The following is a 27,704-nucleotide window of genomic DNA, read 5'->3' as shown; positions in this document are numbered from 1 at the left end:
AAAATTTCAGGTCTGTAGGTCATTTAGTTCCGAAGTTAAGCGAAAGCAAAGTTTCGCATTTATGACACTCACTCACTCACTGATGATCATCAAAATAGAACTAGTACTTCCCATAAACTCAGAGAGCTGAAATTTGGTACAGAGTTAGGGTTTAATGGCCACTGAACTTAATGCCATTGATATACTAATAATTGATTGAATACCTTAATACTAACTATATTAACAGTTAATCAAGTACATTATTCAAGTTACTGCTTGGTCTAGTAAATAATTGATCGCAAGAGGCGCCGGTCCCTCTTGCTGTCAAGAAAAAAATCCCCGCCTCCTTTGGCAGATAACCCACACTATTGGAATATACTTTAAGCGAATCACTCACACAGAGATTGGCAAATATGTCTCGGAATGCAAATGGGTACCACAACCTCTGGAAGGCAACGAAGTACCTCCCTCAAAGTGTTCTCTGCTTATTAGGTCCGGTAATACATGAGTGCGAACTGACAAGAAAAATCTCAGACCTTTGCTACATGACACGCCGGTTTATTTAAACCCATTGACACGGATAATCCAAAAAAATTTATTTAAACCCATTGACACTGATAATCCAAAAAATCCACAATTCAATCAAAACAATTAATAAGATCAAGCATTGGACTTGATCCGAGACTTGCAGCTATGCCTGCCTTTGACTCCTACTGATGATGCTGATTCATNATTGCATTTTTAAACCAACTGATGCGTTTTAATAAGCTTTATTTATTTTATTTACACGAGCTGTTGATAATCCCAATTAATTAATTGCTTTATATCATTTCCAAGATTTTAAAACGATTTAATATCTGTCCATCAAATATTTCGATTTCGATAAAGCAATATTTTTATTTCTTCGCAATTTCGATGAAGCAATTATTTTTATTTCTTCACTGATTATTGAGCAAGTGATAATAATATACAATACCAAAAAAATTCAAGAATCGGATATCTAAATTGTGCAGGGTAAACAAACATCCCACCAAAAACATTCTGTAAAAAACTAGCCAAGTCTCGATGGAGCTGCTTGTTTATCTCTAAAAAGTAATGAAATCTAGACAAAGTCGTGCCAAGTCTATGGTTCCTTACTGCGATTTCTTTATTATTATAGTTAATTTTGTGTGACTTGGCCGTTGAACAATCTTTATTAAGATAATCATAGGTTAAGTATTATTGAAATACGCTCAACGTTTTCCAAGTGGCAATTTATTTTCCATCGTCAATGGGTAGCGGTTCTGGTGACAGATTGGTGCAAAGGTGTCATGGAGCACCTGGTTTTGTACCCTTCAACGGCCAAGTCACACAACATTAACTAACTATAATAATAAAGAAATCGCAGTAAGGAACCATAGACTTGGCACGACTTTGTCTAGATTTCATTACTTTTTAGAGATAAACAAGCAGCTCCATCGAGACTTGGCTAGTTTTTTACAGAATGTTTTTGGTGGGATGTTTGTTTACCCTGCACAATTTAGATATCCGATTCTTGAATTTTTTTGGTATTGTATATTATTATCACTTGCTCAATAATCAGTGAAGAAATAAAAATAATTGCTTCATCGAAATTGCGAAGAAATAAAAATATTGCTTTATCGAAATCGAAATATTTGATGGACAGATATTAAATCGTTTTAAAATCTTGGAAATGATATAAAGCAATTAATTAATTGGGATTATCAACAGCTCGTGTAAATAAAATAAATAAAGCTTATTAAAACGCATCAGTTGGTTTAAAAATGCAATAATTTATGACGAGATTAATATAATATTGATTGAATCAAAGCTGTATTAGATAAGCCAAGTAATTTTAAAATCACTTCAAAAGTATTGCGTCAAATCAACGATAAATAGAGTAGGTATATCTTAAAAAACAATGTCAATGATTAAGGAATATTATAGCACATACAGTATACAGTACACTGATTCTTTTGTAAGTTATCAGCGCTGCTCTACATTCGTTTTAATATCTGATAAATAGACTGTTTTATTCGGAGAATAATACAATGTAAATTACTGATTGAATATAGATAAATGTATTTTATAGTGTATTTTCCTATTTTGGAATGAGTTTCTAACAGATCATAATTTGCAGGGTGTCGCCGAGGCACGCGGGGCTGACGGCACAGCGACCGGCGCACGCGCACTGTATCGCCCGTCCGCGACCGCGCCGCACGACTCGCACGCAACGACCCACACACATCCTGCGTTTCCCCACTAAACTGTACCCACGGACCGTTACGAACTGTGCAAGTGGACTCTAAACGTTAACTTTACCCCAAGTGAAACCCGGATCCCTAGTGGTTCTGTGCAGTGCTCGGTAGCCGAGTGAATGCGCGTGTGCTTCGACACCCTCTGCTTTGGATCGTCACAGCGCGTAGCTGGTGACGATGAGCCGAGGGCCGTAGTGAATTCAGGTGGAGGAGCGCTAACCGTGGCGCCCACAGTCAACGGCGATAGACGCGCGTTAGACGAAACGTATAGAGAAGCAGAACTCAATGGTATAATGGGGACTCCGAGCGCAATGAATACCGATTCGGAGAATTGTGTTGCTAACGCAACGATAACAAACGATATGCAACCGCTAATCGAGAGGATTAGGGAGCTGGAAACGCTGCTGAAGCAGCGCGACCAGGAGATGTTGGAACTGCGCTCGCAACTGGACAAGTTGCAGAGCGTGTTCCCCTACCAGCAGTATGCCCGAGCGTCCAGAGCTCCAAGGAAGCAGCGAGCTCAGGGTATCTCTGCTGAGCCACAAACGAGCTCGTCCCTGCAGGATTTGGCTCACCAGACATTCCCGACATACGACAAGAGTGAAACGTAAGTACCCTTTCTATTGTTATTGTTAAGTTAACCGATAAAGATATTGATAACGATTAATGAGTCGCCTAACATAACATTTGCCGATCACATATTTTTATTCCACATTTGTGCAAATATTGGAATAAATCCCGTAGGCTACCAAGCAGAATAAGATGTTGTCTGCCTTTCCATATACGTAAAAGACATGCAAGCGGAATGACTGCAGAAAAAAGTTTAATGACGTCATTAAAACCGACATATTGATTTAAACTCATCAACGGATCCTTAATATAGAGGATATTATCCATCAGCCTCCCATATCTGGTTTGTTTATCTTGGACTTTCACTGTGATTTATGCGTCAGAGTCTTATTTGTTTGACCCAACTTTTGTGTTATCTTTCGTTCAAATTCAAAATTTTATAAAATTGATACAGTGAACTCTTCGTTGCATTTGTTGCCGAGCGGAAAGTGTGTGACAATCGTCTGTGATAGCTAGAATTAACTCACACCTGTTAAATGCCAGGTGTCATTAATATCTCGGACTCGGACGACATCATGCATTACATGACTTATTACACCATTTGACATAATTATAAATGTATCATTGTACGATGAGTGAGATCTTCCTCAATTTTATAGACGTGTTTACATTGTCCTGAATGCATAAACCATACAGAGATTGTAGTGTTATTTTACTTTAGTCACGATTTTCTAGATAACTTTTATAGATCCATTAAATTTTGTACGAGTCTTAGATTCTACAATTTTGAAGAATTACAGAATTCACTAATGAACGTCTAGTCACAAAATCAACATAGATTATTTGACTAAATATCACACCATTCAAACGAAAAGTACTTGTACATTAAATTGAAGCATTATTATAATAATGGACATGCCGGAAAATCCTACAACCCGTGTAGCAGACCACTAACAAAAATTTCGTGACTGCCAAATAAATTATAAGCAATATTGAGTTTACAGTTTATATGTTTCGACGTCTGTGCAAACAAACTGTATTTAACATTTTTAACAGAATATTAAAGTATTTTCTATTTTGTGTCTAAAATTGGAGAATATTAGTATGTGGATGAATATAATAAATGATACAGTAATCATAACGTGTATCAAGGCTCTACCATCAATTGCAGCGAATGTTGCAGTGTTGAATTTTTATGTCAACCAACAGCGACATTTTTACATGCTTACATAAACATTTAATTCTTCTTCTATTGTATGAAAACCAGGTCTCAGTCAATTTTGGTGTCATTTTATGACCCATCAGTAGAGTATGACGTAGTTTAATCTGACATAAATATCACTATCCTTACTAATCAAACCGCACCTAATAAGTTACCTTTAACTTTAAAAGTATTCAAAAATGAGAGTCAAACTTTAATAATCACTAGCCCATTATTAAAAATAAATAATATCGTTCCCGCTTTCATCAATTTTTTTTTTTCCTAACTAGGTACATATTAATTTCGTAATACCAAAAATGGATCAAATTAATTATTTAGTTACTTTGTTTGTACAGTCGACAGCACATCAACCTAAACATTTTTGTTGCAAAATAGCCTGTATTACAACGAGATAACACGCCGCTGTGTTTAGGTTGATGTGCTATCGTCCGTACATTCCATGGATACAAAAATTTTACATTAACATATCGTTAATGACCATTTCAACGATAATTTCTTCTACATTGAAGTTAAAATATTAATTTCAGTTATTCAAGAACGCGTTTTGGTAAGAATTAAAACATGAATTATGTATCTTGTTTACTATCACCAATGGGCGTGTTTTTGCCACCTTTGCGGTATTATAGTTTAATTAAACTGTACTTTATGATCAAGCAATAAAAGTTTACGTTAAAGTTCTGATTACATCAAAGTGTAGAGACTGGTCGGTTATTAAATTGTTGTTTTGTGTAGCCGGCTTGTCTGTAACGTTATTATACAGTATTTCATTTACTATGTTAGGTTTGACAGTTCTTATTACAGTAGCACTCTCCCTAACTGCTTTCTGTAATCTAGAATCTAGATATTGCTTCCGATCTGTCTTATTTATTATCAGTTTCTAGCCAGGAGCTTCTAGCAAACTCCGGTTAATGACATGACTGTGCGTTCACACTATAAGTACGCAATCTTGGCAGTCTGAATAATACTAGTAGACGCGTTATTATGTCGATGGTTTGCCCTTATCGTGCATCTAACTACTATTTTAGTATTCTTGCCAATAATAATAATGAACTAATTTATTTATCCTTTATATTATCCTCGACTTATTTGTTCCATGGTTTAGAATATGACATCGATTTAGAAAATTTTCTACCAACAGTTGAAGCTTTCCTGTTTGAAAACTTTGAAGTCATTGCTATCGCCGCAATGGCTACAGTATTAGTAGGTATAACAATGGAGTTTAACGATACTGATTCCCTAGATGAGTGAGGGTTTTCAAAACTATCCTACACCTATCAAGGTAAACAATTAACAATTTTACTGACGAATTTCCCGAACTTGTGAATATGCAAGTTAATGCATTTCCTGACGAAAAAAGGGGACTAGGAGACTACTGTCCGAATTTAGTATCGTTTGTATTTCTATCAAGATCACAACAAAATTCAAAGCAAACGCAAAAGGTATTTGTAAAAGAAAATCTGCGGTTTGAACTTTGTATATTATTATTTATCCTTTCGCAAATTGAAACGAATGCCCACCACTGCTTACACTGTACGGTTATTACCTTAAAAAATGATTGTAATAGGCGTGAATGGCTGGTTGAAATCAGACCTCCCATTCGCCACACCTTCCGAAGGCAATGGGGCAGGACTGCTGGAAATACTGAATATGCATTAAGAATAATTTTTTTTAGCTGCTTTATATTCAGCTAGTTACCTCCAGTAAGTACTGAGCATTTCCATTTGATACTTGCACCTGTAATTCCAACGTTGTTATTTTTCTCGTTATGTTGATGACCTCTCGGAATTGATTGACCCATTATTTAGCATGCGGTATATTACTTTTTATATTCAAACAAAATACAGCATTATCAGTTACTTCTTTCTCCAATGCTGAAATTATCCATCCAAATCCAAAAATTCCAATAGAGGTTGGTTGATTCGTTAAGGAATACATTCCTAAGGGAGATAGTATATTGATATTTATACGATTAAGAGCTTATATACATTTTGGAAAAATAGTCAGCTATGGCATCTCCGGTCAGTAACATCCATTTTTCTCATAAAATATCACTTAAAGCTAAATTAGTTCCTTTACAAAACTGCACATTTCGTGCAACATCAGTATTCCATCCATTGCCGTTATTTACTGTGATTACCTTAAAACGAGCCGTAATAGTGTGGATGACGGACGGAATCCCAACTCCCACATTAGTATTCGAGGCGACGGCATGCGGGAAGGACATTATCTCTGCCCTTCGAACAATGCTTTATTGTTGCTATTTTCGTAAACAAGCTATCAAAACGTGACTATTTTGAGTATAGTTACATTATACCTACGTAAATAACTAATAGTAGGTTACTAATGCAGGAAATTTAGAGTTCTCTAAATAACGGGAAATAAAATATCATACTTTCAAATTCAAATAGTTTATTCAGTACATAGGCCCTTTGAAAATGTATGTTTATTTTAAATTCAAAAATAAGACCACACTTCTTTCTAACTCGTAGAACAATAATATTATTATGATAGAATTATTATGTTTTCTTCCCAAGTTTGTTATTATTTTGTTATCGAGTCAAAACGTGCAACCCTCTAGACGCCGAAGAAGTAGATTCCTTTCCTTCTTATGGTTTTATTTCTTATTGATATTTGTTTTCAACATATAACCATGTTTCTACAATAGCTATCTTACTGCCCTGTATTGACAATTATTTTGCTCCTATGTAAAAAGGTGCAGACAGACGATAGCATTACATTACACATTTTCATTGCAAAATCGCATCTATCAACACTGCATAAGATACCATAGTGTTTAGCTTGATATGACGGTACACATAGTATCAGTCCGAAACATCCAAAAGTGGCGGTTCAAGGTGATTAGATAACCTTTCTGATTGTCCCTATCGCCCGCCATCGCACGTACGAGCTATTCCGCACTAAAACGCGTTCAAACAATGTCATCAATGTAATTACGGTTTTTGTCTGTTTACCCTCGTTTTCCATTGCCCTTTTTGGGCAAACTCGGGCAGTGAAAACGTCGGTTTTCCAAGGATCATCTCTGCATCACGTGATATAAATTGTTTGAAGTGACAGCTTTATCGAATTCGTTGCTTCTAGAATCACTTTTATGGGTTTTGATTAGAAGCAATGCGGGTAGTGCGTTGGGCTGAAAACTGAGCATTTTTTGCTACATGTTTCTATTTTTCGCCAATAGTTACGTAATTGTAGTAAACTAACGCATAAATAAGCTCGTGCCTATGAACTAAGCATCGCCCGCATTTCCTCGTAAAAATAATTATTTATAGTCATCATGCATGCTTAGTAAGATGGCTTCGCAAAAGCTACTTATTTTAAAATGAATATAAATGGAATTACTTTGCGTACTAGCTTCACAAGTATTTCTCATACTACTGTTTGTAAAATGTTATTGAAGTTAATCACAGAGAATTTCTCGATTAAAAAGTAATAAACTCATTGATTTATGCTTTAATTATCATTGTGTGATTGTCTTATCTACTACTATTATCACGATAATCATCTATAAATAAGTTTTTACGTATTGGATAGACGTTTATTTCATAATGTGTATGCATTTTGCTTTTCCAAATGTAACACAATGTGTGAAGTAGGTACTCGTGCGTGATTAAACAAATCAACATTTGAATTATGTCCGGAATTGAGACTTTCTTTAACTTTGCATTACTTTGAAATTCGTTTCCATTTTGAAGTTTTACCCAATCGCTTACTTTATTTCCTACTTTCCTCAAGTTACAAGTCATTACCGTCACCAAAATAACTAAAATTACATCGACTTACTTCAAAGGTGATGATAATGACGGAATTTTAATCTCGCTTCGTATAATCTCTTGTAAAACATCACGTGTTATGCAATTTGCGATAGCTATCTTTAACAAAAGTTTACAAACTTGTTTATTTGTAATTTTAGTATAATTATAAATGAGGCTTTTGATCCAGATGATCGACGGCTTTTGTTTGAAATATTTGATGCTAATTAATTTATTTTTAATTTTATGAACTACGTATTTGTTTTAAATATTACTTTTGAAGTTTGTCCCAAATATTTCCGGTAACGGTTTTATAAAAATATAGCTCATCATCTCCAAATTCACCAATGTATGGAAACTAGACTTCAAAATATTTAGAACTAGCTTGTAAGGATATTCTTCTCATAAATTCGGATCTAATAATTAACGTCTTACTCAACCTACACTCGATAGAGTTTAGGAAAAGTCAGGCCACTGGCTTGTATTATGCTTGAATATTTATATCTGCGAGTTACCCAACTCATGTACCGTAAAACTATCTTATCAGTATCGTCATCAAGTGCAACAACACTTTACAATGCAGATTGTATTTCATTTACTATGTTTTGAAACTCACCATAAACGATCATATCGATACCTCTGGGCTCAAAGGTCGTAAAGGACAAAGTACGACTTTTCAGGAGAAGCAAAAAACGTTTTTTTATTTTTTTATTCGACGATAACTTTTTTGTTTTTTGAGCTATTAAATTATGACTTATGAAGAAAGTGCTTAGAATTCACAGCATTTTCCGAAGAGGTATTGAAAAACTGGACTAGAGCTGTATTTACTGAGATAGATTTCCTTTACGCCCTCAAAATTACAATAAAAAGACCTTTACACCCCTCAAATATTCGTCCTAGGCAAGTTACTCAGGACGTAAGTCTATTTTGTTAGATTCGTACACATACTCACTCACAAATTGGATATTAAATACAAATAGTCTGAAACCAACTTATTCACCAATACCATAATTTGCCAATTCAAGCCATCAATCATAGGTACACAACACACTCATATTTTAGAAGGCTCTCGGGTCATGGCGTTCTAGCCCGCGGTCAACGTTCGAATGCCACAAGGAATATCTTTTTGTTATCCCGTACGACTCCCCGCGTTCCTCAGGTGTAATTTGATAGCCAAATCAGCGTTAATCCTTTCGTTGCTAACAGACGGCCGTCCTGATGCCGGAATGTCCCCATTCCGCTTCGGCCATTCGAACGTTATGATGTATGTCCCCATACATGTATGCTATCTATATCGTTTAATTACTTGACAATCAATTATCATCTGCAACACCTTAATCAACAGTTGAATCAATCATCCAGCTGAAATTCGATTCGCATTTGACAACATCAGTGTAGTGTCAACACCTTCCTTGTGAATAGTTTCACCCGAGGACCTTAAATTAAACATTCTATTTTACATCTTCCGTCTTCGTTACATTTTCTTTTTCTCTGTTATTGCAATCATTCTGTCTGAGCGATATTCAGTACCATTTTCATAATAATAATTCTGGCGGTCTTCGAGGCCAGTGTCATAAATCAATCTTCTTTCAGTAAGTCCTGAGGTACTTTCTTCTTTAGTCTACGAACGAATACTTGAAAATATATCGTCCACAAATAAACTGTTATGTAGCTCCAGTTTTCATTATGATATGTTTAGTTTTATTATTTATTTCTTCTTTCACTGTTTTGATACCGAATTTTCGGTAAAGTCTCTCGTGACGTACCACGGTGCTTCTACAATATCTCAATACTCCATCGTATACATAGTAAGAATTTGCAAGGAAGTTTGTAAAAAGTCACTAATTAACACTTTGATTTGCTCGTTTAAACACAGTGAATGATTCAAATAGGTACATACAGTAAATGGTTCAATTACATAAAATATCTTTATTTATTAAATTTTCAATATTATTTACGAACAGCGCTATTCATAGTACATGTAACATTTAGTTACTAATTTACTAATGATGTCGATAGATGGCGTTTGACAGCTTTGCCTTCATGAATATTTACGTACCTCAAAAATGTTTGTCAGGCGTAAGAAGATTTTAACCAATGACGATAGATGGCGCTTTTCCACGTCTTATGAAAATCCTTAATATTTTACGGGACCCTATTTTTTTCCAAAATAAAATTTAGCCTATGTTACTCGTGAGTTATGTAGCTTTCGAATGGTGAAAGAATTTTTAAAATCGGTCCAGTAGTTTTTGAGCCTATCCATTACAACTAAACAAACAAACAAAGTTTTCCTCTTTATAATATTAGTGTAGATACTAATAGTAACATCATAAAGAGGTAAAGTTTGTAAGGTTGTAGGGGGTAATCTCTAGATCTACTGAACCGATTTTGAAAATTCCTTATTAATACTCGTAATTTGTGGCTGCCATAGGCTAATTATTTCTGAACGTTTTATGAGCCATGTTTATAAGTATCCTAAAATGAACTAACGTTTTATTAATGTGTTGTCATGATGTCGAAATTTTTTAACAAGTCCATAATATACTCAATACTCAATTCTTTATTGCATTTCACTACGATATGCATATACGATATTCATTGCATACGATGTACTCGTGTCTAAATTATTCGAAATTGAATTAGGTAATTAACTTAAACAAATGCTCTACGCTGTGTTTGTCGGTTTCGATTCAATCAATGATCATTAGTAACATATCGTTGCCCAGAGTTTAATTCCTGGAAATACTAAACTGTCATCAATAATATTACAGTTGAGTAGTCATGAAACTACTTGTCTATTTACATGGCTTTCATTTTCATGTAAATAAGGAAAATATCGGTGTTAATCATAATCTATACTTATAATAAATCTGTAGAGAGGTCAATTCTGTACATGAAATATATTTTCAAAATAACTATCAGGGGTAATTAGTGATCGATACTGATGCCAAAAATGCAATCAGTAAAATTTTTGTCTGTCTGTCTGTATGTTCCTTATAGAAACAAAAACTACTCGACGGATTTTAACGAAACTTGGTACAATTATTCTTCATACTCCTGAGCAGGTTATAGTATACTTTTCCCTACATTTGTATAAAAAATTCTAAGCCGCGTAAGATAGATGAAGGGGGTAAAACGGGATCAACGCGTACGAAGTCGCGGGCGGCCGCTAGTATGTATTATAATTATTATGCTCCAGTAATATATCAATCAAGAACAAAACCTATTTTTAATGATTTATACATTATGGTAGGTGGTATACATAATAAACAAAACTTTAAGGAAAGATGCAGGTTGTTTTTTTCGCAAAAAAACTGTTGAGGAAAAGTTTGTATGGCAATGCCATTATTCTCAGGGTTAAGAAAAGGCATATTTATTTATGTTTTTGATTCACAATATTGTGAAATACATATTATACAAAATAATCGTGTGACATGTGTTAAAATGTATTTATAGATAGGATCTAACAACACACGAGTAAAGCCACAGGAAAAAGGTAGAGTGATTGTAACAAATGTTCTTCTTCTTCTTTTTTATTTTCAGATGCAACTCATCGCAGCGTCTTTTTGCAGTAGTCTANAACAAAATAAAACAACTTGGAGTTTTATGATGATAATTTGTAGCGGGATACGAACCCACAGTTGCTGGATATTGAGCGTCGGCTGTGATCATTGTGCTACATGGACATTATTGTATCGTGTCGAAATTTTCAATAGCGTCTCTAATCTGTTTTTTGCTTAGTTACATTCCTTCATAAACAAAGCAGTAAACTTATTGGCTTTAGCGCCATCTTTTGACATAGCACGCCAAATAAATACTCCGCTCAAGTTGCTAGAATAGAAAGCATTAGCGGGTCGCAAACCGCGGGACGGTCAAGTCCGCTGCGGCACACTAGCGCGATCTGTTATCACCACTAGGAAACCAAACGGGCCGGAGCAGTTTCAAGACTTAGGTCGGGCACATTTCGAGTATGGGATGATGCATCTGTAAAGTACTAGTATTATATTATCTGTGGTCGTACCTAGTCTCCATTGCAGGAATAATATTAACCCTCTCCAATTTACCAGAGGCCAATGGAGGATTTAGGAATAATATTAACCCTCTCCAATTTACCAGAGGCCAATGGAGGATTTGGCTCGCATTTTCCACGCTGGCCAGACGGGTTGGGAAGGTCTGATGTTCGCGATATTTAGCTCTAGTCGTCTATTTTGGGCATACAGAGGAATACTGATGGAAAATCTTATTTCCAGGAAATAATTATATTAATTTATGTCCAATTTGTCCCTATTCGTGTTTTGTCTTTACTTTGCTTATTAAAGTACATACTTATTCCATAAATTTTGTAACAGAGCCGACAATATGAGTTGCAGATCGGATGAAAAGTGCAGTAATACGGGTTGTTTGGAATTGAGAACATACCTAGGAAAACGTGGAGTAAGGATGCTTGCAGGGTCTATGGATCATCAACAACTATAAGAAGACACTTGTGCATTGCTAGCACTCCGTAGGAAAGGCTTTCTTCCAACAGTGCACTATCCATAGACATACTCGTACTATATCTCTTTATCTATCGTGTAGGCCACTAACCTGGTATTAGACGTTTTTGGCCTTAGACGTCTGAAATGGCCCAAATAGACCGACATAGTTTAACAATCCACCCAGAATCATAACAGAACACCCTAAAATGTCCATACAAAGCAAAAAAAAGACTTTTTAATGCACACCGCACAAAAACTGTCAATTGTAAAAATAAAATACTCTGTTTATGTTATCGCATCATTTTATTCGTTTCAGCCAAATGACATCAACTGCTGGACAAAAGTCTCCCCCAAGGATTTCTACAACGAAGCTGCCCACTGCCATATTGTGATCTCATAATAATTAGGGGAGAGTTCGGTATATTGTACCGCCGGGTAAATTGTACCACCCTCATATTTCGTAAAGTATTTATTGAATGTCTGTAATTGCAACACTAAGCGATACACAACTAAAATCAATTAACCCTCGCTGTACGAGGTGGGGCGTGACACACCCCAGTCCTTTAAAAATAGCCACAATTTTAAAAATTTGCAAGTGTTGAATTTGAAATTCTCAGTAGCTGGAATTATGACACTGCTGCTTCGATCAGCGTTGCAAAATCGGTCCAGCGGTGACTACGAACTGAGTTACATGCCTTTAAAGTGCGTGTGGGTGTCACACACCCCACCTGGTACGGGACGTTGTTAAAAAGTTTTAAAAAAAATCTAACAATTTTGGTGTAATTTATACAGGGTGTCCCGTAATGTAACGTCAAGCCGGAACTGGGTGTTGAGGCAAGTTATGCTGGTTATCAGAAAAATATAAAAAAAAATCTATGTGGCATATTTTCAAAATAATGGGCATTTAAAAAAAATCAAAAATTTCTACTCCAGGTGACGGTCTTTTTACTCGTGTTGCCACAAANAACTATGTGTAAAATGGGATTGAAAAAAACTGGTCCAAATTAGCGGACTCTCCCTTACTTAAATTTTGAGTAAAATATTAGTTTCCCCGTTCGTTTACTTACTAAATACTAAAGATAACTAGACCCACACCTGGCAATCTTCTTATGCAAATGCTACATGAGTTAGCAAAGTAATTATACGGCCTCGTCGGATCAGATAGCGGGGCCCTAACTCAGATGGGTCCTTATACGTAACGCTGTAATGGGTAGGAGGACCCTTTCAAATGATATCTAACTATGATATGAAGTTACTTTGAAAATAAGTTTACTTTGGGGGCTAGACAGCGCTGTGTGGAACTATCCAAATTTTCAATTACAGTTTAAAAATTTAGAGGATAGAACACCCATCATCATCATCATTTCAGCCATAGGACATCCACTACAACATAGACCTTCCCCAATGCTTTCCATGTTGATCTATTGGTAGCGGCCTGCGTCCAGCGCTTCCCTGCTTCCCTATGATGTCGTCGGTCCACCTTGTGGATAAAACACCCAGTTAATACAATTTAAAAGTATAGATTGGGTCCGTGGCCGAGTCCCCCAGTGTTCGACGCACCCGTGGTCGACGCCCCCGGTCAGATAGAAGCAATTTTTAATCAAATGTACAGTCAGTCACAAAAATGTTTATATACGAATAAATATTTATACTGATCGTACAAATAAATGTTTAATATTATTTTACCATAGTGATACCTAAAAATATAATAGGTTTTATTTTAACCTATCATATTTTATCATAGGTTTTATTTACCTATAATAACATGTAAATCGTTTTACCTAATCAAAATAATTGTAACAATCAGTCTTTAAAATAAAACTCAACTCTCTCTACATTTAACTAACTACAAATAAAAGTTTTAATTATAAAATTTTTAAGTATTTTTAACAAAAAATTAAATACATCATTTTAAATAGCGTCAAACATGCATGGTTTTCGTTGACTGTACTTAGCGCAAAAGCCGAAAAAAATATGATATTAAATTTATTTAAATCGGGGGTTTCGACCACTGGTGCGTCGAACACAGGGGGACTCGGCCACGGACCCTATAGATTTACGTGATTGAGCATCGGTAAGATTGTTTTTTTGTGAATCGTTGCATCGGGGAATTAAAACTTCGTACTAACAAGACACCATAAAGGTAGCAGGAAGGCGCTGGATGCAGGCCGCTACCAACCGGGTGATATGGAAATAATTGTGGGAGGCTTATGTTCAGCAGTGGACGTCCTGTGGCTGAGATGATGATAGTGAAACACATGCACAGGTTATAAATAACTATGAACAAACCATTGTCACAAAACAATTGAATATCGGTATAGTTTACTTTTAAATGAAAATTAATTATATTATTTTCCCTGAATAAATCCCAAAATAATTTAATTGCTCGTTAATTGGATTTACAATAGAACAAAATTAAATATTTTGACACAAAAGTATTTGTATTCTGCTTAATATTCGTTGGTATTTCAAATTAATAAGCGTTGTAAATATAACGTGATTGGTAAGTTCACATCACAACCACCCACAATATTATGTCAAATTCTTGAAATTGTTATTAAAATGAGAAACAATGAGCTTAAATAACCTCGAGTATTTTTTAAGCTGTACTGGAATGACTCTTGTTGTGGACAGAACTATAGTACAGACTATAGGCACGATACTTACTTTTTTAAGGCCTGTAATAGTTCTTATAATGAATAAGTTCTACATAATAATATTCTGCCATAGTAGTTGACGTAGAAATTATAAAAACATAGGTAATTAAATAAATCTACATACTAACATACCTATACCTCTACGAATCCTCATATCTAAAACTCTTTGACGAGGCGACCACAGCCGTCAAGGAACCACCAGCCAAGGCAGGTGTCTGGCGATATTAATTAAACTTAATTAAATTTAATCTGCGCAGCATCTGTCGACGTGATTATGTTTTACTATTGTAAAGGACAATGTTTGCAGCGAGAACCTTTCGAGTTTCAGTTTAAACATAAATTCCGGGCCTTTTCAAGCCGACAGTGAATAGGCACTTGCAGAGCGAGTATGATCCTTTTTTTTTTTTTTTTTTCGTCGGGAAATGCTTTGCGCATACCCACTGGTATATGGGGACGGCCAGTGGGTTATGTGGGACTCTCCCCACCTACCCACTAAAGGCGGGGCCTACCCACTAAAACCCGACGGTTTCCACCAGAGCCCAAAGAAACGGAGCCGCGAGTTATTGTCCTGGTTGGACATTCGTCCGCAACTCCGCCTCAGGCTAGAGGCTCGCTCACGACCAAGCCTCTCTGGCTTCGAGGGAACCCCCAGTCCCCTCCTCCAGTTGTTTTTTATAGAGGTTTTCTCCTCGCGGCTTTGGTATAACAGGACCCCCGGCCCGCCGTAGCGGGTTACGGTCTGCTCTATGCCCCTGCTCGGTCAGCTCTGCTGATCAGAGAAGTACCGAGAGCGGCCCTCCAAAGAATGGGCCCGGGCAAACGCCCCGCCAGCCCCCACCTGTGGGGGTTTTTAAAGATGTCCCCTGCATCGTGGCCCGGGCAAATGCCTCGACGGCCCCCGGCCCACTCAATTGTGGGTTACGGGTTGCCCGACAGACCCGCCGAGTTGACGAGACCTGCCGCGCAGGTGAGAAGTTAGCCGCCCGCGTGAACAGACCACGCGGACGTTGCCCAGGGTGCACCACGAGGAGGTCGCTCAACATCGCACCCCAGAGCGAGTATGATCCTAGACTGCATCTCACTTAAAATCAGGTGCGATTGCGGTCAAATACCTGCCTTGTTCTGTATAAAAATGCTAAATGCCCGCGTGAATTTTGGTAGGTATCTTATAGAAAGTCTAATTTGTACTCAAACCCTGTCTACAAACAAAAAGTTACAAGGTATGTTAAACAGTAGCTTAAAATGTAATGTACATGTGTGACGCCCGTATTCACAAACGATGCTAGTTTATGTGAAGCAGCAAATCGAACTCACAACGTTGAATAGAGCTCTGTGATTGGTTCGTGTGTCACCCTGTGCGTCCACGCGCACTGTGAGACTTCATAGTAATGGTTGTGAATACGGGCGTAAGTATTCCCAAATCACTTGCAACAAGTAACTTACAAGTATTTTATGCTTAGTAACTTCTTTTACGCTAGATGTGGGCCGCTACCAACCCTGCTATGTGGAAGTCATTGGTGAAGGCCTATGTTCAGCAGTGGACGTCCTGTGGCTAAAATGATGATGATGAGGAACTTCTCTTATCAGGTGGTTATCTTAAAAAAACCTTCATCATCATCATTTCAGCCACAGGATGTCTACTGCTGAACATAGGTCTCCCCTAAAACCTTATTAATAAATAAATAATTAATATTATTATTTTAATAACAATCCATGACCAAAGGTAAGGGTCCTGTTGCGCCTACCATAAACGCAGATCGAACGGTTAGCGTACATTGGTTAAAGTTAGGGATGTCACCGTAATATACACAAGTATTTTATTAAAAAAGCTTCGTTTAATTTCCGTACCTCGGATATTGAACCACAAGACGTACTTCCCAATACCACCATTGTCATATTCGACATAGTTACCAATATCTTTTGTGATAAGTATAAATCTTAAGAGTTAGGCAACTTTTGGGCAAGCTCGCTAAATCAAACATCGGATTAATTCAATTGAAAGACTGTCAATCCAATAGAGCTATTGCCTATTGCAGCTTGTAAAATCTCATCATCATTCAAGTTTTAGTTGTTATTCGTTACAGCAAACTCCTTAGAAGATTAAAATAGATGTCATTTATAATAACGCCACGAGCCACCGTTCTGCTTGTGACCACGGCTGCGGCATAGCAGCCGAAACGTCAAGCCGTGAGTACATAAAGTAACTCATTAATAAACGTCGCGTTAAGACCCGTGTCATTCTATTTTAGCCGAAATGGAACGCGAAAGTTTAAAATCTTTAGAAGATGACCCCGACAAAACTGGAGAAAATTTCCGCTAGAACGGCAACCTTAGTTCCTTGGTTATCTGCGCATCGTAATTGAAGCAATAAATTTTAACTTATCGTCCGAATAACGCTCCGATTCCAAGTTAACGCTTTAGCCAATTAAAATTAGTTGATAAATCATCATAATACGTGCGACGCTGTCACGTCGGATTTAAGTTCGGACGTTAACGGTCGATTAAGGGAGTTAATCGGGTTTCATTAAGCGAAGTTAAGGAAGGCAACGACAACACGTGAAAGTTATTGTTAAGTTTGCTACAGGAAATGACGTTTGGTGTAAATAGGTATTTCGGTTAGGTGCTCTATCTTTCTGTCAAGTAAATAACACCTGAAGTTATAACAATCCTAGTGATAATAAATGAGGGCCAAAGGCGGGAATCGAACCCATGACCTTTCGCTTGCCGGGCGACTGCTCTTCCATCTGAGCTACTTAGACACTGGACGAACCGTTATGGGTAGTATCCAACTTTGATGAAACAAACGCTGGCCGTAACAGCGTATTACACTTGACGACGGGCTCATCCAGTGTCAAAGTAGTTCAGATAGAAGAGCTGTCACCCGGCATGCGAAAGGTCGTGGGTTCTATTCCCACCTTAGACAGTTCGATTACCACCTTAGGTAGTTCGATACCCACTTTAGGCAGTTCGATTCCCACCTTAGACAGTTCGATTCCCATCTTAGGCAGTTCGATTTTTTCAAGTTATTTTATTTTAATTTGATATGCGACTCTTAATGCTGAACAGAAATTCAAATTACCATTCGTAACACTGACAATTTCAATTTCGAAATCGCTTCGGAGCAAAGTATAAAGACTTAGTTACATCCGCCCGTATTCACAAACGATGCTTGCTTAAGCGAAGCAGAAAATCGAACGCACAGCGTTGAATAGAGCTCTGTGATTGGTTTGTATGTCACACTGTGCTTCCACGCGCACTGTGAGACCTCATAGTAATGTTTGTTAATACAGGCGATAGATAGTTATACACGTTTGTAACTTTGTTGTTCGTTCTGGTGTTTCCAGGCAATCGCATTTCCACTGTTCAATGTGGGATAATAACATAAAATTACCCGACAATGTTGTACCTTTACATGCGGTCGATATTGACTGTCCATAACATACGAGTATACTTACGAGACATTACACGCGAGTGGGAATCAGTGTGCTTACCATGAGTTTACGTTAGATGTGCTCGCTAGCGACTGCGTAAAAAAATGACATTAATTGTATGACATATTGTGCAGCGCCCCTAGCGGCTACTTTCAAGAAACAAAATCTTAATAGAGATTTTTGACGTACTCGCTAGCGAGCATACCTAACGTAAACCCATGGTAGGTACACTGGACAGCATTTCACATTTGCCATTCGCTGTCGAGGATGCATGTTTGGTTGTCAATCATTTCTTTCCTTGTTTGTTTCAATCACACCAACCCAGAAGTTGTACAGTGATTTCCCTAGTGGAAAACCAAATTATTAATGAGATGCGTGAGGCTGCTTATAAAACTTGCATATTTACAAAAGAAAGTTACTTATAGTTTTTTGTTTCACGGGTGTATATTTGATAGTTATTGTTTTTGTCCAGAATAAATTCATGCGGCCAGAACTAGCACTTCAAGCCCCGAAAATTGAGACACAGTAGATTCAATCAATTGTTCGTCGTTTTAGCCAAATGACGACTACATGCTGGACAAAGCTGGCGCTGCCCGCATCCAGGTTCTTCCCGCGACCTTTACCAAATCGTCGGTCCATCTAGTAGGAGGCCTGGTCACGCTACGTCTTCCAGCCCGTGGTCGTAATCAATTGTTACGCGGTCACAATGCGACCGCTTAGGGATTGATGGACTAGTAAGTAAAATACACCTATAGTATTTTAGGAAAGGACCAGGTGCTTTCTTAGAGTAGAATCTTCTTCTTATAGTGTCGACAACAAACCTAAATCACATAGACGGTTTTGTGAGCGGACTGGTTGGACTTCGGTTTGTCATCGTGGTGCAGTAATTAGTTTCACGGCTTCTGCCGCTACTCACGGGGAGGGCCCGAGCAAAGGAGTCGCTCTACTTACGGGAAGGCTTACTGCATCCCCCCCATGTGCATTAGAGTAGAATAATATTTATTTGCACTCGATTTGAAAAGTCTTCAACCGTAAATTGTTCCAGATATGGATATTCGGCGACGTGTGGTGCTCAGTATGGCTAGCGGTGGACGTGTGGATGTGCACAGCATCTATTCTGAACCTGTGCGCCATATCCTTGGACCGATACGTGGCCGTGACCAGGCCGGTCAGCTACCCTAGCATCATGAGCAGAAAGCGGGCTAAGGCGCTCATAGCTGGGCTGTGGGTGCTGTCGTTTGTGATTTGTTTCCCTCCGCTGGTCGGATGGAAGGATAAAAAGGTAATTCCTTCATAAAAATATGATACTTTCTATCTCATTTACATCAGTAAATAGAACTCCCCGTATACATCCACTGATCCTTGACTATTTCCTCACAACCATTAACAGATACCTCCCTCTGGAGATATCAATCATAGTTAGACTATATCTAATACTCTGTGAAAGCTACATAATAATATTAAGATCATAATGTAATTAATTGCAGATTAGTCTCTTCTAATTTTCAAGATAGTGAAGTAAGAAACGTTTAATCCTTTCAATTTTGACGACTAGTCTTTTCAATATTTTGATCCGCTTGTTTACGTCATGAGAAATTCAAATTATTACGACAGTAATAACATCAGCCCTCAGTTTCTCTTAATTTTGGAATCTCGTCATAAACAAAAGATTCATTTTTTACCCACAGCCCGAAGAAGCCGAGAAAGACGGCTGGGCCCCCAACCCCCCTTGCCCCTGGACATGTGAACTGACCAACGACGCCGGTTACGTGGTGTACTCCGCTCTTGGATCCTTCTACATCCCCATGTTCGTCATGCTGTTCTTCTACTGGAGGATATACAAAGCTGCAGTGAGGACCACCAAGGCCATCAACCAGGGGTTCCGGACGACGAAAGGTACGTCCATTGGTAAGTATCGTGATTCTTTTCTTCTTTAACTTACACTTATGCAGTTGCTAGATCTTGAAAATTCTTACTTTTCATCAGTCTGTCAGACGTTTAAAGGAAGTGGTACTAAATGCTCCAATATAGTTTATTATGTACCTACTTCCAACTCCGAAGGCTACTGATTGAACACTTCTTAAAACTTTTTCAAACTTCGCCGTTCCGTTTTCCGCAGAACAAGAAATAACTTTGCACATTTATTTTACTCTCAGTCAGCCAAATCTTCTTCTTACTCAAATACAACAAAACCTCTTATTTTTGGTTTTGGTAACTGATCAAACCAAACTATTTCAGGTAAAGGCATGGGCAGCCGCTTTGATGACAACCGGCTGACCCTCAGGATACACAGGGGCCGAGGATCAGCACGACCTCACGGCTCACCGCTGTCAACTGCTTCCAATCACTCTACAAGTACTTCGCTGAGTGCCTCCCCTGAAAGGCTTAGAAGGTAAATACCTAGTTCTTCTTGCGTTATACTCTTGGCAGGGCAGTTGTGGTCACGTTAATGCGTCGACATAGATTGTAGAGGCGGATACAACTTTCCACACGATCTCCCGCCATCTCTCCCTGTTAGCAGACTGGTGTAGTACCTAAATACCTAATTACAGTTCACTAAACGCCAAATCTTTTAATCTTTTTTTCGTAATGGGTCATAGAGGATTTCGGGTTAAATAAATTTAGTAAACGGTTTTCTTTTCTAAATAGACACGGGTGTGGCTGAACCTATCAGAACATAGGAAATACCAATGTTCCCTAACATACAATACACAAGTGTTTTCTCTTCCCTACAGAAATTTAAAAAATCCAACACCATTTTCTCGTATTATTTTCCTTCAAAATAATTAACACGATCAATTTCTCTATTTCCAGGCATTCCAGTGCAAGGCGAGCCCACGAAAAAGTCAAGATATCAGTGTCCTACCCCTCATCTGAGCAGATTTGTCCAGCTCTAGAGAACTCCCGATTGGAGAACTCGCGGTCCCCCAGCCGGTCTCCGAGCCCGAGTTTATACGCTGTTCACTACGAGAGGGACGGTCGAGAGCTCACTGAGAGCAGACTGAGGGTCAGACCGCCTCCTCAGCATTTGGCTCCAGGGCCTTTGTACGATGAGTATGATGATAAGCCTAGGACTACGAGAAGGATGGGGAAAAGGAATATCAAAGCTCAGGTTGGCAATACTATTTCATTTCGTAGCCATATTAATAGATCTAAGCTAAATATACTTTTATGGGCACTGTCCACCACCACAATAGTCAAGCGGTGATGGGGTTCGAACCAGCGTTCTTCGGATCTCGAGTCGGCCAGTCCCACATCTTTCACCGTTTGGCTATCATAGCTACATTTATTCTAACTACTCTTGCTTACAATGTAACAAAAGAATGTCAGAAGCTCTATTATAATTGTCACCCTATTTAAGTATCCTTCTAACTTAAGTACCTATCCAAATAAATAACTGGACCCATAGCTCACGATTCTTTATCAATTTTCAGGTCAAACGCTTCCGTATGGAAACCAAAGCAGCCAAGACACTCGGCATCATCGTGGGCGGCTTCGTGTTCTGCTGGCTGCCGTTCTTCAGCGTGTACGTCGTCCGCGCCTTCTGCGAGAAGTGCGTCACGCCTATCGTGTTCTCTGTGCTGTTCTGGTTGGGCTACTGCAACTCGGCCATCAACCCTCTCATCTACGCTTTGTTCTCGAAGGACTTTAGGTGAGTAAACTTCTGTTCAGAAGCTTTTTCCTATAACTAAACGTTGAAAATCCTAGAAATTCGGTGGCGTGACAATTTGATCAAGGCTGCCAAAAGCACCTGAACGTGAGCAATGCAGGAGCAGTTGTTGTGGAAATCCTTGAGGGAGATCTTTGTCCAGTGGTTTTTTTTAAAGATTATTAGCAATTTGTATTTCCCAAATTACTAATAGTCCCATTAGCCCCTCGTGTTAAGCTAAATAAACTTGTGTTACGAGTGGGCTCACCACAATAGTCGAGCGGCGGTGGGATTCGAACCCGCGTTCCTCAGATCTCGAGTCCGCCACTCCGACCCCTTCACCGTTCGGCTATCGTGCGTGGTGAACGTCCTTTGATTGAAACGAATAAAAGTTGCAAATATTGTACCTAACCACACAAGACAGCTTATTTGTAATAAGATCGCCATAATATGGTGTGCTGACATTGGTTTTCAATGGGAAACTCTTTAGCTATTGCTACCTTCTAAATGAAAGGCAGATGGTATGATAAAAAGTTGCGAAAAACTAAAGCAATACCTAACATAACATTCCTATTGATTCCAGGTTCGCATTCAAGCGCATCATCTGCAAGTGCTTCTGCGGTGGCGGTGGCGGCCGGCGGGAGAGTGACGGCGAGGGCTCGCGGAGGGCCGTCAAGCCGACGCACTCTCACTCGCTGGATGAACACGACACCACGCACTCTCACACTACCAGTGCTAGTGACAGGTGGGTCACATCATCAGATCTTTTAATCTTCACTGTCCTGCCAGTAGTCACAGAATAAGTAATAGTACAGGTACAGAAGGATTACTCCGCAAGACGATTTAAATAAATGCGAGTCTTGCTACGACGCGATAAAGTGGAATTCAGCTCGCACAGCACTACGTACCTACAATTTTATTCACCTACAAGTTTTGTCTCTTTCTATCGCGTGCCTCTGAACTCTTCTTACGCTGTTAGGGTTGCTGTCTAGTGAAAAAATAATTAATCTTCTTTTAAGTAATGAGGTACGTATGTAGCATTCATGACTCATACGCATTCATTATGGAAAACCTTGGGAGAGGCCTTTGTCCAGCAGTGGACGTCATTTGGCTGAAACGAACGAACGCATTCTGAGCAGTAGTCATGGTAGGTTAGGTTCCTATCTTAGATTAATTATTGGCTTTATTAATCTAAGGTTCCTATACTATCCTAAGAATCATTGATTACCTACATGGATAATATACCTTTCAGCATCTCTGGGAAGCGAAAAAAAAGATAAATCCGGTAGATTTCTTTTCGAATTTAGACACTCGAACGCCGCACAATATTTCTTTCTCTTTATGTCCATTTTTAAATAATACTTCGATCATATAATTAGGTACGTACTACAACGCACGCCAGCGTCCTGACGGGCGCGCGCGTGACACTCGACTGATATAATACCCGCCGGCGGGGCGCTTCGCTGTAGGTAATTATCGGATGTACCGCGCGGAGTGAGCCAGGCCTGCAGTAGTGAAGGTCGCACGAAGCAATCTAGGTGGTTTATGCGACCTTCAGTGCAGGCAGCACAGGATCGGTCGTTGTGGACATTCTTGGGGGAGGCCTTTATCCAGCAGTGGAAACTTTTGGTAGGAAGGAGGGAGGAGCACGACTCTCTATAATTTACTAGAGGCAAATGAGAATTTGGCATACACTCCCCATGCTGACCAGAGTGAATGGAGAGGTCTGATCATCATCATCATCATTTTTTCAGCCATAGGACATCCACTGCTGAACATAGGCCTCCCCCAATGCTTTCCATGTTGATCGATTGGTAGCGGCATGCGTCCAGCGCTTCCCCGTTACCTTGACGATGTCGTCGGTCCACCTTGTAGGTGGACGTCACACGCTGCGTTTTCCGGTACGGGGCCTCCATTCCAGAACCTTGCTGCCCCATCGGCCGTCAGTTCTGCGTACTATGTCCCCTGCCCATTGCCACTTCAGCTTCCTAATCCGTCGGGCTATGTCAGCGACTTTAGTTCGTTTACGGTCTCGGTAACGTATCTCCTCATTTCTGATTCGATCTCGCAAAGAAACACCAAGCATAGCCCTCTCCATATAGAGAGGTCTGATGTTCACGGGAAAACTGTGAGTGGTCTGGTCTACTCTGCAGGAACCAATAAGTCACCAATAACCGCTCAATTTTCATAAATTTAAAGTTATTGGTTCAAATTGTTATTTGGTACATAACGTTGATTCATGAATTAATTTCTTGTAACTTTTTTGTTCACAGGTGACGTCAAACCATGCGACGGCAAAACTCCCAATTCCAAACTTCCGTCGCATGTGTCTAGCGAAACGGCTTCGCTTGCAAAAGCGAAGCGTTATAACGGTAGCGTTACCGTTACACCTCACTAGTGATGTTTGTAACCATTTTTGAACAACGTTATTTTATATTACTCAAGTGAATAACGTACGTACATTTTTTTTATGGATGTCATAGACATTAGTGTTAAAGCAATATAAAAATATAATAACTACACGTCATGGTATATAAATATGAATTTTTAAATTAATGATTGATGTATAACGTGACTAATCTATCATCGTCATCTATTATATTACTATGAAATTATTAACCAGAAACACCAATTTTGAATACATTCGTTCGACAGCTTAGGTACAGACTTACAGACTTATTTCCTTGAGATTTATGTTTCAAATAGTTTTTTGTCAACGTAGGCTTTTCAATAACATTAAATTGATCATGGAACATAATACTGTTTTGTATCAAGGACTTTTATTATTTTATTTAATGATTAATCGGAATGTATTTTCCCTTATTTTGTAACATAGTTTTTCATGTAATGAATAAAATAATAAACCCACACTAAAGTTCAGCTTACCTTATAAATTCTATGAGACTTTTAGTGTTAAATTTTAAAATGAATTATTTATTGAAAAGACTGTCAAAATCAAATTATGTACCTACATAAATTGTATATTATTTAGATAGCTAAATGTTGTTAGTATAAGGAGGAACTAAAATGATTGAAAAAGTTAGAAATATAAAATGTACTTTGGATGAAATCGCTTACAAAATTTTCTAATTAGATTTTAAGCCGAATCAGTGAACTCTAAGTAAACTCTTTTAAGTCATCTTACGACTTGACCTTTTTTGATGAGTAACAGTAGAACCCTAAGTCCCATATTTATTCTATGTGTAGTTAAGCTAGAGGCCTTCTATGGCTATAAAATCTATGTTTAATTCTTGCCCTTCCTAACCTAAAGCTTTTGAAGATAATGTAATACTTAGGGCTAAGATTACTGAATAATCCACACTTGTCTATCAATAGTTTTATTTTTGATGTGATATTTCTGCTATATGATTTTGAAAATACATATTATGCTACGAGAAGCCTTGAAGGCTCTAAATTTATTGGATAAATAAATACTTATATTAATTTTCAATTAATTTGTTTCATTAAATTGAATTTAAATGTTTGTTGAAAATCTGAACTAATTTTTACTAAAAATATCCTATTTTGGAAAATCAATAATGAATGGTATAGAAGTTATACAGGGTGTTTGGTAAATGGGTATATGAGCCAACATTAGCCCATGTTAACATGGGCATATAAATGGTATAGTGAAGTCAGAAATTTGATATCATCATTTTAATTTTTATAATTTTCATACAAAATAAATTTTATAAAATCCGATTTATATGAAAATTTAAATAATTAAAATGAAGATATCAATTTTCTGACTTCNTCAGAAATTTGATATCATCATTTTAATTTTTATAATTTTCATACAAAATAAATTTTATAAAATCCGATTTATATGAAAATTTAAATAATTAAAATGAAGATATCAATTTTCTGACTTCACCATACCATTTATATGCCCATGTTAACATAGGCTAGTGTCGGCTCATATACCCATTTACCTAACACCCTGTATAGATCTACTCACTGTAAAACTTCAATTCAACTTTTCACACTATCGATAGACAAGCCAACGATGTTTCAGTCCCACCACTAGGTGAACTAAATTTTCCTTAACCATCTTGCTCATCATCACACCTAACCAAAAACCTGTGACAAGACGTCATAATTATCTACATAAGTACTTGCTATAATCCCTCACTGATAATTGATTAAAAAATCGCATACAATAGGTAGGTATAAGATTTTGTTATTGTATAACTTTCTTTCATCTGTGCTTTACTCATTTGAGGGAAAACAATTAAAAATAAGAAGAAAAAGATTTACTGTTTAATTTAAGCTCCACATACATAATAATGAGTCTTGTCAAAGGTCTACCCATTTTTGTGTGATACTAGAATACTCCTTTACTATGTCCAAAGTCAGAACTACTAAAGTCGTAAAGTTGACGTGGAAATTTTCAACTTACTGATGTAAAAACGCTATACTTACCTACCACAAGTTAAAAAATAAAGATGGTCGTTATCTATACATTTATAGCAAAACTAAAACAAATATTAGAAACTACCACACTATAGATAAATCTTTAACATTGCAAAGTGCGTAAGAAATTGCTTTTTTACTGTCAGTAAATGAAATCACAGGAAAGAATAAACGGTGGTTGACAGTGCCTCTTTTTATCTAAGAAAGTATTTATAAACTGGTATTAATGTCTTAAAAATATCAATACATGAGTTGATGATTAACTTTGTAGTAACCACTAAGAGCCGTGAGAGTTTAAAACATGAAAGTCATGGTAGGTCCTCATTATTGTTTTAAATTAAAATATACAGGGTGTTAGGTAAATGGGTATATGAGCCGACACTAGCCCATGTTAACATGGGCATATAAATGATATGGTGAAGTCATAAAATTGATATCTTCATTTTAATTTTCATACAAATCGGATGTTATAAAATTATTATTTTTACGTAACACCCTCTATAGAGTAGACAGTCATTAAATAACACACAAAAAACTGTAAAAACATGAGGGTCGTAACTCTGGTGTTCACAAATTTTTACGAAGACAATCACTAACACAAGGACCACAAATTCAACATTGTAACACTTCCTTCAAATGGTCAATATGTATTTGTATGATTTTAATCATCAACTCATGTCTTGAATTTTATTAACGGGTACCCCATTTAGTCAAATAAAAGATCTCGACGTTCCTCAGTCTAAAGTGTATCGATGTTTAATATTTGTTAGTCGGGTGTCGATGTTTATGTGTGGACGATATAAATATTATGTATAAATATATGAGATGTTACATAAAGCTGTTATTTAATTTGACCTTTTTTTTCCTTTATTTCTGAAGTTAAAAAAAATAATCAACATTTTAACGCCATTGGACTGCTGTGTGCCTACCATGAGTTTACGTTAGGTGAGCTCGCTAGCGAATACGTCAAAAAATTCTATGAAGATTTTATTTCTTGAAAGTAGCCGCTAGGGGCGCTGCACAATATGTCATACATTTAAATGTCATTTTTTTACGCAGTCGCTAGCGAGCACACCTAACGTAAACTCATGGTAGGCACACTGTTGGACTTATACATATAAACAATAATTAAAATGGTAACAGGAAATAGTTGCACTCGTGCAAGCTCCTTAAAACAGGTAAGTTAATTTTAATTAAGATTTAAGTCTTGCTAGAGTTTAATAAAATTACGAATTTAATAATGATTATTTAAAAACGAAAATAATGAAAACACGTTACTA

The 27,704-nt window shown here is 37.5% G+C and overlaps 2 protein-coding genes across 3 annotated transcripts in view; both read left to right on the top strand.

Annotated features, from left to right (window-relative positions):
• The window catches only part of for (cGMP-dependent protein kinase for), a 413,902-nt gene that overhangs the window by 28,530 nt on the left and 357,668 nt on the right, over positions 1-27,704 (top strand). For both annotated transcript variants that reach the window (XM_028302514.1, XM_028302515.1), the window contains exon 2: positions 2,120-2,844. In XM_028302514.1, the coding sequence (XP_028158315.1) occupies positions 2,357-2,844 (488 nt within the window). In that variant the 5' untranslated portion in view covers positions 2,120-2,356. The remainder of the gene's footprint in view (positions 1-2,119; positions 2,845-27,704) is intronic.
• LOC114351340 (uncharacterized serine-rich protein C215.13-like) lies at positions 21,278-24,781 on the top strand. Its single transcript, XM_028302519.1, has 4 exons — positions 21,278-21,474; positions 21,797-22,014; positions 22,595-22,756; positions 24,285-24,781. Exons 1-4 carry the CDS (start codon positions 21,413-21,415, stop codon positions 24,407-24,409), a joined length of 567 nt encoding a protein of 188 aa, XP_028158320.1. The 5' UTR covers positions 21,278-21,412; the 3' UTR covers positions 24,410-24,781.

This window comes from Ostrinia furnacalis, unplaced genomic scaffold (assembly GCF_004193835.3).
Source record: "Ostrinia furnacalis isolate ACB-3 unplaced genomic scaffold, ASM419383v2 OfSCF1131, whole genome shotgun sequence".
NCBI lineage: Eukaryota > Metazoa > Arthropoda > Insecta > Lepidoptera > Crambidae > Ostrinia > Ostrinia furnacalis.
This window is presented reverse-complemented; position numbering and strand designations above follow the sequence as displayed.

Bases quoted from the DNA above. Each gene is read 5' to 3' on its own strand.
- LOC114351340 (XM_028302519.1), top strand. From the start codon at position 21,413: ATGAGTATGATGATAAGCCTAGGACTACGAGAAGGATGGGGAAAAGGA. The intron at 21,475-21,796 runs GTTGGCAATACT...ATCAATTTTCAG, and splicing joins AAAGGAATATCAAAGCTCAG to GTCAAACGCTTCCGTATGGA. The intron at 22,757-24,284 runs GTGGGTCACATC...TTTTGTTCACAG, and splicing joins ACTACCAGTGCTAGTGACAG to GTGACGTCAAACCATGCGAC.